The sequence below is a fragment of the Elgaria multicarinata genome, chromosome 1, assembly GCF_023053635.1.
Source record: "Elgaria multicarinata webbii isolate HBS135686 ecotype San Diego chromosome 1, rElgMul1.1.pri, whole genome shotgun sequence".
NCBI classification, from domain to species: Eukaryota; Metazoa; Chordata; class Lepidosauria; order Squamata; family Anguidae; genus Elgaria; species Elgaria multicarinata.
This window is the reverse complement of record NC_086171.1, coordinates 179343509-179357119: the sequence shown is the minus strand read 5'-3', so window position 1 is coordinate 179357119 and position 13611 is coordinate 179343509. Positions and strand designations below refer to the sequence as shown.

The 13611-nt window shown below is 44.7% G+C and overlaps 1 protein-coding gene across 1 annotated transcript in view; it reads right to left on the bottom strand.

Moving 5' to 3' along the window:
* LMOD1 (leiomodin 1) overlaps positions 1–13099 on the bottom strand; it is a 37416-nt gene extending 24317 nt beyond the window's left edge. Inside the window, exon 1 of the mRNA XM_063144365.1 lies at positions 12704–13099. Within this exon, the coding sequence (XP_063000435.1) occupies positions 12704–12964 (261 nt within the window). The 5' untranslated portion in view covers positions 12965–13099. The remainder of the gene's footprint in view (positions 1–12703) is intronic.
* Positions 13100–13611: the final 512 nt, after the last annotated feature.

Sequence of the window (13611 nt, the reverse complement as noted above, 5' to 3'; positions counted from 1 at the left end):
AAGTTGGGTCTAATTTCTGGCCAGTTTCTACTCATGAGAGAGTAGATGCTCTCTTACACAAAGAGGGAAAGGCCATATTAGAAGGCTGCATCCTGTCTCGTGTCTCTTTGCAAAGAAGGTGTACATGAAGGGGTATGTGTGTATGTGTGTGTGTTTGTTGCGAAAAGTGCATTTAAAAGATTCTCTAGTTGCTATTTATTGACATTTGTAAGGTTGGCATAGGAGTAAATTAGGAAGACAGTGGTTTTCTTTGTCAGAAGAGACAGCAATGAGACAGTCTAGAGCACAATTCCTTATTAAGGCAAGAGTTAAAAAACTCCCTCTTTCGTCTAATCCACTGGGAGGCCATCTGGGAGACCGCAGGGTAAGGAAGGGTTGGGAGGTTTGCATTCCACAGTCAAGAGCTGGCAGTCTCACAGAACCACTGGACACCCCAAAGCTAGGCCTAACTGCAGACACTGTGCAGAGCACTCCTGGAAGTATTCCCGAAGAGCTGGCTTGGGGAAGGAGAGAAAAAGAGAGGGGCAAGATTTGCCTCCCTATAGACAGACAGGTCACAGCCTTGCTTATCTTTGTCCATATTATATGTGCGATGGGAGGTGGCCAGCACTTTTACATCTCAAGGGCAGGGATTATGAAGCAACAGGATGGGAAGTGATAGAATTGGAATGTAGCAGCCCATTCTTCTCCCTCAGAATGGGTTTCTGAAAGCCATGTGAAACAGAAAAGACCTGCTGCTGCTGGACATGACATACTCTCTACTTATGCTTATTTAGTAGGTTAAGAGGTTACCTTTATTAGTATTAGGCCTATCCAGTGGAATTTTAGAATGTTTTTAGGATGCTTTAACAATGTATATTATGTTCTTAATTCAGTTTTATGTATTTTTTATTTACTGTTGTTCCCTGCCTCAATCAAAATGGAGAGGCGGGTAGTAATAATAATAATAATAATTCCATGCCAAGATCAAGCAACTGAGTTCTCAGAGTTATATGGGTTTGGAATCCCAGGGGGTGGGCAAGGAGGGATTTGCAGAGAGGAAAGTGGTCGGCAAGGGGAGGGTTAAACACCTCCTTCCTCATTTACATACTGCAATTTGCCCTACCACTCCCAAGTCTCAAAGCAAAGAAGCAATGTTTTGGAGGCGACACTGCATGCAACTGCAGTGTAACATGTAGTTGAGCAGTCAGGTGTCCCTGGGGGCACAGCTTTCTTTTCAGATTTGAGATGTGTCACAACCCTTTTCCAGAGAGATGCTTTCCTAACGTTGGCGAATGAGTGGAGTTGTCCTCTCACTAGCAATAAGAAATAAAGGTTAATTGATGCCTCCTGAGCTGGGTTTTTGGCTCCTTCAGTGTGAAGAAGTCATAGAGACACTCATTTCTATTTTGGGTTGTTTATAAACATCTTCCTGGTTACCTATGGTTATCCTAACCATCACAAGAAAAAAAAGGCCATGTTGTTATGCAGGTTAAAATACTTCCAAATATAACTTGCTCTACTGAGATTTAATGGAACCAGGATCAAAAAGGCCTGCTCCTTTCTCACCTCCGCCCCCAATAAATTACAAATGCATGGGTCTGGCTCCTTTTCCCTCTTGTTCCAGGAAACTGACCAATATCTATCATACAAGGTTCTGCAGATGCAAGATCACTGGTTCTTTACCCACACCTAGCTGGTTAGTAAACCAAGCTGACTAGGAAAAGTGGACAATGGGTCAGTAAACTCCAATATCTGTTTATGGATGTGTCTGTTTATGGATGTCTCATCTGACCAAAGGTGTAGATTTTAGATAGCAACAAAGTCATAACTCCTGTCTGGTGTGTTTACAGTGAAGAACTTCTGTGTCTTGCAACAGTTCTGCTTTTAAGGTACTGAAATGTCAACTAAAATCAGGCAAGACCTGAAAACATTGCAACAGTATATCTCTGAACTTCCCCAGTTCATTGATCTACACCACAGAAGCAGCTGCAGCCTGACATCCCAGCAAGGAGTTGGGAAACATGTGAGCATAAGCTTGGGAGGGAGGCTCAAATGCGGCAATTCAACATCTATGAAAAAGATGTGATGGAACTGTGAGATAGGTGCAGGCTTTACAGTCAGAGGAAAGCATCCCCTAAGATGGCAACTTCTTTGTGGGACCTTGCTTCTTGCATGCCTAACTTGGTACCGAATTGCAAGGACTTTAGGAAACTCCTCTGTGTATATGTCAATAGCCTCCAGGCCTTCAATCTTTTGTGCCTTGTTGCCTTCTGCTATCTGAAGAATGATAGTTGGTTCTTATCTGGCTACAGAAAGTTTCACAATATAATACTTCTATGAATTATAGGCTTTAATGACCTACAACAAATAGGAAAAACTTCAAATCTTACCTAGACATACTTGCTTGGCAATGTCCAATAGATATTAATGGAAATTGGAGGCAAAGCATCCGGCTACCCCTAGTTGAGGAAGCTGCTTTATTCTCCATTGATGGCAGCTCCCTGTTTGCAATGAGCAAGTTGTCAGGTTCGTCTAGCATATGTAGAAAGTGCTCCCTTTCTGAAGATACTGGAGAGCCAGTGTGGTGCTTGGCATGTTGGACTAGGCCAGGAAAAACATATGTTCAGATGCCTTCTAAACCATGAAGCTCACTGTGGTCCAGCCAATATCTCCCAGCTTAATCTACCTCACAGGGTCATTGTGAGGATAAAAGTGGTGTGTGTGTGTGTGTGTGTGTGTGTGTGTGTGTGTGTGTGTGTGTTTGTGTAGAACCATGTACACTGCCCTGAACACCTTGGAGGAAAGATGTGATAACAAATTAAGAAACAACAAACAAACACTTTCAATGGAGTCAGGCAAATAAGAATTGCCTTAATGCAGCTTTCCTTAATCTGGCACTCTCCAGATGTGTTGGAATACCATTGGCCATGCTAACTGGGCATGATGGGAATTGTAGTCCAACACATGTGGAGAGAGTCAACCTGGATCAGCTCAAAGGTCCATTCAGTCTCACACCATGTCACCAATAGTCACTATTAGAATGCTCTTGGGGAGTTAGGGCTTCAACACACCAGGCGTTTTATCCTGAAGTTTACCATTGTGTCTGCTTCCAGATTCTTTGCGGGATAGATCGGCTCCTTTACATGGGAGGAAACATGCTTTGAATCAAAGACTTCCTCTCTCAATAAATTCTATATGTTTCATTATACAGCCACAGGATGGCACTGCCGATATATTGCATTAATGTTCCTTATTGCTTTATCTCCGATCTTTTTGAAAGTGGGATAAAGGTGGAAAAGCACAGGAGACATCCTAGTGGTTGATGACGTCATGTAAGGGGCTTGCAAACTTCCATGCATGGCCAATCATGAGTGTGCAATAAATCACTGGTGTACAAATGCTCTTAGAATTAACTTTCCCCTCTTCCCCCAAACATCTTTTTATGTATAGCAATTGAGCTTGGGAGGGGGGATGATCTGTGGCAGAGTGCAAATGAACTGAAGAACTGATTTTCTTTGAGCTGATTTGGATGAGGAGGCTTTGCCTCCTGTAAAATTTAAATACATCCTTGCAATTATTTCTAAAGCTGCATATTTAGTTATAAATTAGCATATGCAGATTTGTTTCCTATGGGCCCTGGGGCCTACATCTTTTAAGTGTCTGGTGACTCTCTTGTGCCATGGGTTAGGGGAAAACAACTGACCACACACAAACTGGGGGCAGCCATATGCATTTGTCCACAGTCCAAATTACGCTCAGAATCGTAGCATGAGATGCTGCTTTCCCCACATTCCCTTACTAAGGCAGGTCTTCCCACCAACTCTTCACCTTAAACTTCAACATCTGCTTCACTGTTGCAGTCCTCCCCAACCTGCTGCCCTCCAGATGTGCTGGACTACAACCCCCATCATCCTCAACCAACACAGGCAATGGGTGGCCTGGATGGGAATGATGGGAACTGTTGTCCTAAACATCAGGGGGGCAGGCTGAGGAAGGCTGTGCTATTATTTGCATTCATTTACTCTGCTAAGGATGACAATCTATGAGACACAGGACTAGGAAGCTTTGTGTTCTTGCAAGGCTGCATTTCCCTGAGGCAAGAAAAAACCCTAAATACAGCCCAGCATCTCAGATAACCATGACACAAACTCCAAAGAGGTCCTTAATGAGGGCTGGTGCACATGTTACTCCATATAATTTGGTGTGTATGTGTGTGCTCAGAATTAATGTATAACTGAGGAAAAGCAGCAATATGCAAAGGGCCTGTTCAGACAACACACTAAGGCCTAAGCTACACCAACCAGGATATTACACTATGAAAGCAATATATAAGTGGCAGGAGCCACACTACTGCTTTATAGCAGTATTGAAGTGCACTGACAACTGTTGGGGCCCATTGACACATACTATATACCGCTTTCATAGTGCTATATCCTGCTTGGTGTGGCTCCTGCCTTTTATATACCGCTTTCATACCACTTTCACAGTGCAATATCCTGCTTGGTGTAGATTAGCCCTAAGCCATGGTTAGGCCTCTAACCCTTTTGCAGAAAATGGTTAGTGAGCGTGTCTACACCATATTATATAGCCATTATGGTTAGGAATGGTTCACATGACACAGTAAGTCATGGTTCACACGACATGCTAAGCCATAATGTTTAGCTCAAAATGCTTAGCCACCATGGCTTAGCTTATTGTCTGAACAGGGTCAAAAAACTAGAATATCAGCTGTGGACAGGTCCATGTAGCCCAGAATAAGGTTCAGTCTTGAAAAAATTATAAACTACTAATACAGAACTTCAGTTCTCCTAAAGGTTTCAACTGCACCCTACGTTCTAAAACCATATGGTAAGCCACTAGACTACTTAGGGAAGCATGACAGGGGCATGGGGGTGCTTTGATCAGCTGATTATCCTCCCAGCGTGTTTGAGAGATCCATGACATAAATCTGGCCCCAGCTGAAGCCCTGCTGCTGTGATCTGGGTTTTCATAAGTGTTAATCTCCCTGTTACTAACAAGCTCAAGGAGGAGGAAGAGAATGGACAGGATTTCCCCACCCCCTTTCTCTCCAGGGATGTAAACAGAAGCGAGTCAGCTCAGCAATATCTGATTACTGCAACATGATCTAAAGGGCCAGATTTACCAGACAGTAAAGTCTGCTCCTATGAAGCAAACATACTGGGCTTGTTCAGACAACACACTAAGCCCTGGTTAGGCCACTAAGCCTTTTGCAGCAAATGATTAGTGAGCATGTTTTAACCATGGTTATGAAGCCACCATGGTTAGGAATGGTTTACCTGACACACTAAGCCCTGATGTTTAGCTCAAAATGCTTAACCACCATGGCTTAGTGTGTCGTCTGAACAGGGTCACTGTATGATTCAAAGGAGCAGACAGTCAGGGAAACGAAAACTTTGTTAAAAATAATAAAGGATGCTTCACTGACTTCCAGCAGTGATAAATTACATGTGGAAGTGTGGAGGGATGAGGTTTAGCAGGTGTGATCCTGTTCACATCCTCCACATGTTGATTCTATACACATTTATTGTGTGAAATGTGGCTAAGGGTATATGCTTGAAGGTACCATGAAGATACTGATGACCCATATACACACTAATCATGGGGAAATGATCAGATATTCCTCTCTCACTTTTAAAATCATCGGCTACATTTGTGCATCACTTTGAGTCAGAGGTAGCACATGAAAAAAGATGTGTGGGATATAGGACAGCTGCATGATTTTGGTCACAAAAATGGCCTGTGAGGGAAAGATGAATTGCCACCTCATGAGTGCTGCTGCTGTGATCACATTTACATCCTCCACACAAACCCCCAAAATGAATTATGCTACAACACAGACCCATACACAAAACAAAAACAGAAGGATCTCCCAGCGTAATGTGTAGTTTCAGCTGGGGCAAGCGGAACAGCGCTGTTCATCTGTCCTATTTGCCTTCCTAAGGATGCCGCAACTGCTTTAGCAACTGGATGGAAGCAAAAGCTTGGCTACCATGATTAAAGCTTTAAATAGGATTGAACTGTCTGTGCACTTGCACAGAACTTGCCAGTATTTATGAAGCCCCCTGCTAACAAAAAAGCTTTTGTGTTCTAGCTGGGAGAGAAGTACATTCTCCACAGCATTCAAATCACCCTGAGTCAAAAGAGAAAAACATTTGACACGTTGTTCTTTCTGAAATGGTCAACTTCTTATTATGTCAGTATTTATCATTCTGCCTCAAGGGCCCCGGTCAGACTTGTAACAACACTGTTGTTCATGCTGTAAACCGGCTTTCCCAAGCAGGTGCCTTCCAGATGCATCGGCCTACAACTCCCAGGATTCCTCAGCCAGTCATGGCTGGCTAACGCTTGCTGGGAGTTGTGGTCCAGCTCACCTGGAGGCACTGGATTTGGGAAGGCTGCTGGGGGCGGTGTCTATATACTGCCGCTTTGTAGCTGATTCCCTAAAAGCCCTGCAGCATCACTGCTGCCAGGTGGAAGATAACTATGATGGCAGGAGGGTGGGCAGGCTATCTGGACAAAAAAAACACAGCACTGAAGGCCATTCAGCTCATCAACACCGCCCACTGCCCTGAATTCCTGCGCTTACCCAAGACTTCGATCCACCCCCAACAGCGCTCACTGGCTTAACCCAAATGAGGCCATCACTGCCAAAAGGAGAAACAATGCGGTGACATTGGAGCAACTAAAAAAATCACGATAAAACGGCACCACAAAAAAGCGCAGTTTCAGGGGTAAAAGCGCCTGATGTGGCTATGAGTTGGCGGCTGCATCCTATCAACAACGCAGTGCCACTATGCATCCACAATGGGGTAAATAGGCTGTATAGACACCCCCTGAAGACCATTTGACCCTAGGCTTGCAAAGAACACTTCATGCCCAGCATGCTTAACTCTCCCCAGGGCCAACCCTTCTCCGCATCCCACCAGCACAACACATTTGCTATGATGGGACAAGGAAGAGGGCTTTCTCTGTTGTGGCACTCCGACTGTGGAATGCCCTCCCCTTGGAGGCCCGACTGGTGCCAACGCTGATTTTATTCTGGCGCCAAGTGAAAACATGGCCTTTTAACAAAGCTTTTAATGGTTGAATTCACTAGGCACATTGTTTAACTGTTTTAATAGTTTTACTGCTTTTAAATTATATATTGTTTTAACTTGGTTTATGGTTTAATTTGTTTTTAGCTGTGTATATTTACTGTTTTTATACTGTATGCTTTTATCTGTATGCCGCCCTGAGATCTTATTGATATAGGGCAGGATATAAATGTTTTAAATAAATAAATAAAACCCAAAACATTTGCTGCCTGAGGTGAAGGAAAAGATGGCACGCTCTCCCCAGTCCATATACAGAAGTTGACTGGGCTGGCAACTGAATCTTATTTCAACACTAGTGATGGGAAAGTATCCTTCACCACACCTGAGGCAGCATGCTGGTTTAGTGGACCTGGAAAAACATTGTGTGGCACACACAGCCATTTCCTCCAACAGAGGGGAACGACAGGAGAATTCATGAGAAACAGCTGGCTGGTTTCCACAGCTGTCCCCTGCCAGCATCTGCTGCCTGAGGGGTTGTCTCACTTGGCTTAATGATAAAGCTGGTCCTGATTCTGTCCCAGTATCTACAATTCCCAGCATTCCTGACCATTGGGAGTTGCAGTCCAAAACCATCTGGTGGGCACAAGGTTAGTAAAAGCTGCTCTTCCTAGTGGGAAACCAATGTGATAGAGAGAATTATTTGCTATAAAGAGGCATGAATCAAGTGCGCATCAAAGAGCTTGTGACGCAGCCAAGCAAAGATGGCCCACTACCCATTGAGGCCCAGGGGCTCAACAAACTTCTTATTAGCCCCCTGGTTGGCCATAATGCCTGGCTGATGGGGTCAGTTCAGCTTGCTGAGACACAAATTGGGCAGGCTTAGTTTACAATTTGCTTCGCTTCCTGTTCTCCTCCTTGTTGTTTTTCACTGGGCTTTCAGGTTCAGGATGCTTCCTGTTGATCTCTAGGGTGAGACTGAAAAATGAACTGTCAAGAATGATCATTCTATTGAAATACCACAGTGTTTGTTTTGGTTGTTCTGGCCTTCTTTTAGCACAGAAAATCTGGTATGAGTTTTTTAAAAGTGCTGTTACTTGCCCTATTAAAACAAATACAGGATCTCTAGTTTAAAATTCATGTCCTTCTAGATACTCGGTGGAGGTGGTAGCTCCAACGTCAGTGGGGCAGTGAATGGGCTTTGGGTTTCAATGAGAACTAGTCTCTAAAGGAACTGTTGAAGGTGCCCCTTGGATAGCTCCTTTAGAGTTCTGACTGAAACCTAATTGGATACAGTGCCTTACTGACATCAGAGCCACCAGCTTCCACTGCACATACTTTGCATGCAGAAAGTAGCAGATCTGTTCTCTGTCATTTCCAGTTAAAAGGGTGTCAGGCAGCAGCGATAGGAAAGGGTTCATGCCTGAGATGTTGAGGAACCACTGCCAGTTGGAAACCACACTATTGGCCGTGGTGGACCACTGATCTGATTTAGTGGATGGCAGCAAGCCAAAGTAAATCAAATCTATATGGGGGAAATGCACATGCACCCCACTTCTGAGCAGTGAGAAGATCCAGAGTCCAGTTTCCTTAGAAGAAGATTACTGGAGACTTAACAGCATTTCTGTGATATAAAATGTATTTTCACCTATATACTGGCTGAGCATAGAATGAAAGTTGACAGGTCTCCACCTAATTCCTGATCCCCAACAGTTTTCTAGGGAAACCCATAGCGTCACAGGATTGCCTGCTTTTCAGAGCCAATTCCAGCACAAACGGACACACCCAGACCTCACCCACCCCTCCCCTTGTCTAGTAAAGGGAAGAAAGAGGAGTCATCTCTGCCTAGGTTTTCTTGGGTTATCCTAGTCCCCACTCAGAAACACCACGAGACTGTTACCAACCATCAACTGTTATGTGGCATTATTTCTTCAAGGAGAGCCAGTGTAGTTAGAGTTTAGAGTGTTGAAAAGGGACTCATGAGATCCATGTTCTAATCCTCATTCATGGCCCCTGCCAGGGTGTACCCCTATAGCACCTTGAGGGAAGGACTATCCACTCAACTGCCCTGAGAAGGGCTGCCCAATTGCAGGAAGCAGGGGTCAGCCCTATATCCCTATCCTTAGACCACTCCCCACTGGCTTTAAACTGTACCCACTGCAAGGCTATGGAGTGATTAGGGGCATCTGCCACCTAGTGACTGAAGTTAGTACTGCAGGCTTCAAACACATGAACACATTTAAATTAATTATTTTAACAACCAGATAACTCAAGGCGCACACTGCTAGGGCTCCTTTAGTAAGCATGCCAAGTATCAGGTGTCTAGGTTTCACAGTCTTGATGTTATGGCGCTGATGGACACACTTCCTCTTTTTTAATTATATATAGAAGATAGATAAAAAAACTCCAAAATGAAAAGCCTTATTTGGTATTAGTTAACCTGCTTTTCTCCACATATGAGAGGGGACGAGGGCAGCACTGCACAGCCCTGTCCCCGACATCATGCACAGCCCTTCTCTCTCTCTCTCTCTCTCTCTCTCTCTCTCTCTCTCTCTCTCTCTCTCTCTCTCTCTCACACACACACACACACACACACACACACACACACACACACTGTTTGCATGTATAGCACAAATGTCTGAAAATTGGAGCTCTACGTATGTAAGGGAGCCGTGTACACACAGAGGCCTCCCCCACCTTCAGATGTTGACTTTGTATGCACAAACAACAGGAGAGTGATGTATGACATCAAGGGTGATGCCATACTGTTTAGCTCCCTACTCATGTGGTAAACCAGCTTAAATCATGCCTGAATAGTTTTTCATGTGTACGAGAATGACATTTCACTAGGGTGGCCACTTAAGAATCACAAAAAAAGAGGACAGTGATATGCATGGCATTTGCAAAGGCTAATTTACACACACATATATATGCAAATTTAGAAATAATCATTAAGACTTTAAATAGAAATACAGTACATCTCACCACAGGGCAGAAGACTGTGACTGTGTGCCTACTTGGTCAGTCTTCTGGTCAGGTGCTATTTGTTAGGGTTCTTCTTCTTTAAACTGGAATTGGACAAGAGCCCTTCAAACACAGGATGCTTGCAAACAGAGATAGATCCTCTGGCAGTTCTTCAAAAAGAGGACCGTCTTTTGTAAAATAGGACACTCGGCCACCATAACTGACCATGAGGTGATGAAGCAAGTACTCACTGGTGGACTCAATTGCTCTCTCCTCCCTTTTTCTTTTCAATGGCTTCTGCTGACCCAAGTCAGTTGCCAGCATTAAAAGCAGTAACAGAACGGGTCCCAGCAGATCATAGAATCAGGCAGTCCGGAAATCAGGAATGTTAATTCTATGTCTGTGTGCGCACACACAGAGCTTTGTCTAATTTTATCATGTCCATGAACAAAAATGAAGGTATAATACTATAATTTATGCTGGCTTTTTCCCCTGTAGTGGCTTCCTTCTGCTCTCAGATCCAGCACAAGCTGCTTCCCGGTGCCTTGAAAGCCCTCCGTGGCTTTCCTCCCCTTATCTCTCTGCTCTTGTATCCCAATACATCCCTGCCCATGACCTTGGCTCCTTCAGCTCTACCAGCCTCAGCCATCCAATGATCTCCTGCACCCAAAAAGACTCCGCCCGTCCTCACTTGCTGCCCCATATGCTTCAAACTGTCCCCCAGATCACCTGCCTGATGCCACCTCTTCCTGTTCTTTCAAATCTCTCCTCAAAATCCACCTTTTCCCTAAAACCTTTGATACCACTCCATTGTTGCCATGCCTTAATGCAGAGGGGAACAAACATGGCTGTGGGCTACATGTCCACCTCACCCCCCCCCATGGCTTTTTCTGCCACCCACCCAGGGCCGGTGCTACCATAGAGGCCACTCAGGCGGTAATTGCAGCCAGACCAATTTTGGCAGGGGCAGGGTGTGGCCCCTGGTAGGATCTGGGGGAGAAATGCACCCCCTCCAACTCCCAGAGGTTAAACACCCCTCCCCAATAGTAACTAAGGTAAAGTACAGATAGCTGGAGGAATGCATATTTTCACCCTGTTTACCCATGCCTCCTCTTCCCTCCCCTTCCTCACCTGTCCCCCTTGTATGGAATTATTGATTGTAAGTCTGTCATGCAATGCTACATAAGTAAATGCTGGTGATGATAGTCATAATAATTTAACATTCCATTAGCATATATGCCAATCATGAAGAGAAGAGGGCCCATATATTGTAGTAGCTCCAAGAACTGATGGAACAATGTATGCATTCACAAAGCATGGCCAGCCCTGCCATTAAGGCAGACTGAGGCGGCCTCCTCAGGCAGAAGATGCTGGAGAGTGGGAAGCAGCAGTGGGGTGTGTGCACCATGTGACCTGCCTTACATGCCCCTTCATTAGCCTGCAGCCTTTTCCACGTGTAGTGGAGGACCATCAGTGTTGACATAAGATTGAATTGCTTGTCCAGTCGGCTTCCATACATAGAATGGGGTGGGGGAGACATATTGTTCTCCATGTCAGGCAGCAAAATATCTTGGGCCAGACTTGTCACAAAGTATTGCCCCACCTCAATGGCTGTCCTGGTCAGTAGGGGCCAGGCCAACCAATGTCAGGGGTAGGCTTGGTTTTACCTCAAAGTTGCTGCAACTGCTAGGCGTTCCTTTTCCCTATAGTATAGGATGGTACAGTAGCAAGCAGGTTTGGCTCTTCCCTATCTGTGTCCCTAGGTGGGCCCAGGCAGTCAGCCATAGTTGCTCCTGAAGAGACTGACTTGCTGGCCTAGCCTGTCCCCCATGAAGGTACAACAATACTACATTATGCCTCCTGTGGCTGCTTGTCAGATGGTACTATTATGGTTGCCACCATTTTTGCTCATTCTGTTCCTGACCTTTCCACACAGAGAGTTAGCAATTGAAGCTTTTCCAGGCATAGAGATGCGTCCAAAGAAGTCCCACCCATTCACTTTCTAGGTCGAGTGGCTGTTAAAAAAGTAAAGCCAGTAAAAAAAAAGTTGGTAAACCTTGTATCAGTGCTTCTCCTCAATGCCTCGCCTTAGTTGCTGCAACAACGTCCACTCTCAGACACTGCTGCTGTAGCCATTGAGGAAGCAAGGATGGATTCCCAGAGTCAATACTTCAATTTTTGGGATTTTACAGCAGGATGGCTACTGGAAACAAACAGAACTGGGACTCAAGCCAGTGCTGGGGTGGGTGAGAGAAGTCCCCTGCTTCTTATGTGAGCACGTTCCCTGTTGGGCAAGAGGGCACAGGACAGCAGGAGTCTAATGTGAATGAGTGGCAAAAACCAACTAGTTATACCATCATAATAGTGACTATATTTCACAGACTCTTGGGAAAGTATTTGTGACAATGAAAGGTAAGAGACAAAAGCTTACCATTCCCTGCTCTGTCCCTTGATGACCACCTTTGGAAGAGTTAATAACATTTAGGGCTCTTGCATTTGAAACAGCTGCTCTTCATCATGATCAGCACCTTTATCTTGGAGAGACCATTTGCACCTTTTGACTCACAGATTTTTCTAGTCCTAATCCCTCAGTGGGGTTTCATAACAAATCAAAGCTGTGCCTGTTTCTCTTTCTTTTCTTTTTTTCTGGTGTACAAATGCCCCCCTTCTCTCCCCCCCCCCATACAGTGACAGCAATAACTTACATCCATCGACTGTTCCCTCCGAATGAGTTTCTTGGTTTCCTTTTCACAGTAGTTGAGCATTGCCTCTCGGTTGTACTTGCCACTAGGTTGCTTGTCAGTTTGGGCTTTCTGCCGCAACCCCACAGGGATGGTTCCATCTGAATCAGATGCATCCAGCTCTTTTTCTAGCTCCTCCATCTCCTCTGCAGACAAAGTGGACAACAAGTTGTCAATATCTGGATCCTCACTGACTTGCCTTCTGTATTTGGCTACCTTGGACATCTTAGCAGTTTGCAGGTGAAGCACTGTGCTTTTTTCCCTCAAGGTGAGAAGAAAACAATAGCAAATGAATAGGATTTCTGTGGAAACAGTCCGAGGAACCCAGGCTCTTCTTTCCCTTACTTTAGAGGTGTTGAACTGTTACGTGCAAGAAGCAGTGACTTCCCTACAGCCTGGAATATAATGGTTATGCAGATGAAGAACAGCTGGCCAATGAAAGCAATGCTGCCTGGCTCAGATAGGCCAATCGGATGAGGCAGGAGGTGGAGCTGGGGTCCATCAGAAGAGTTTGAAACCTGAGGACATTCCAGGGAATCTTGAAGTGCCGCATGACCAAATTTAGTCCTGAACATTTAGCTTTTTAAAGGCAATGGAAGACAGAAGCATGCAAGAAAAACAAAACAAAACCCAACAATCTTCTGGCTGGGAACGAGAAGCCTGAGATTAAAGCAAGCTTTTAGGATGCAAACTGTTCAAAGTTCTGACAACAAAAGGCATCAATATTGTTCCTAGTACAACCTCTTCTTCAACATCTCATTGGCAAAGTATTATTAAACTCCGCATCGTCTCAACAGTTCTCTGCTATATCAGGCAACAAAATGTAGGAGATCGGGGTTAACAGTTTTTTTTAAAAAAAAATTCATTAAATG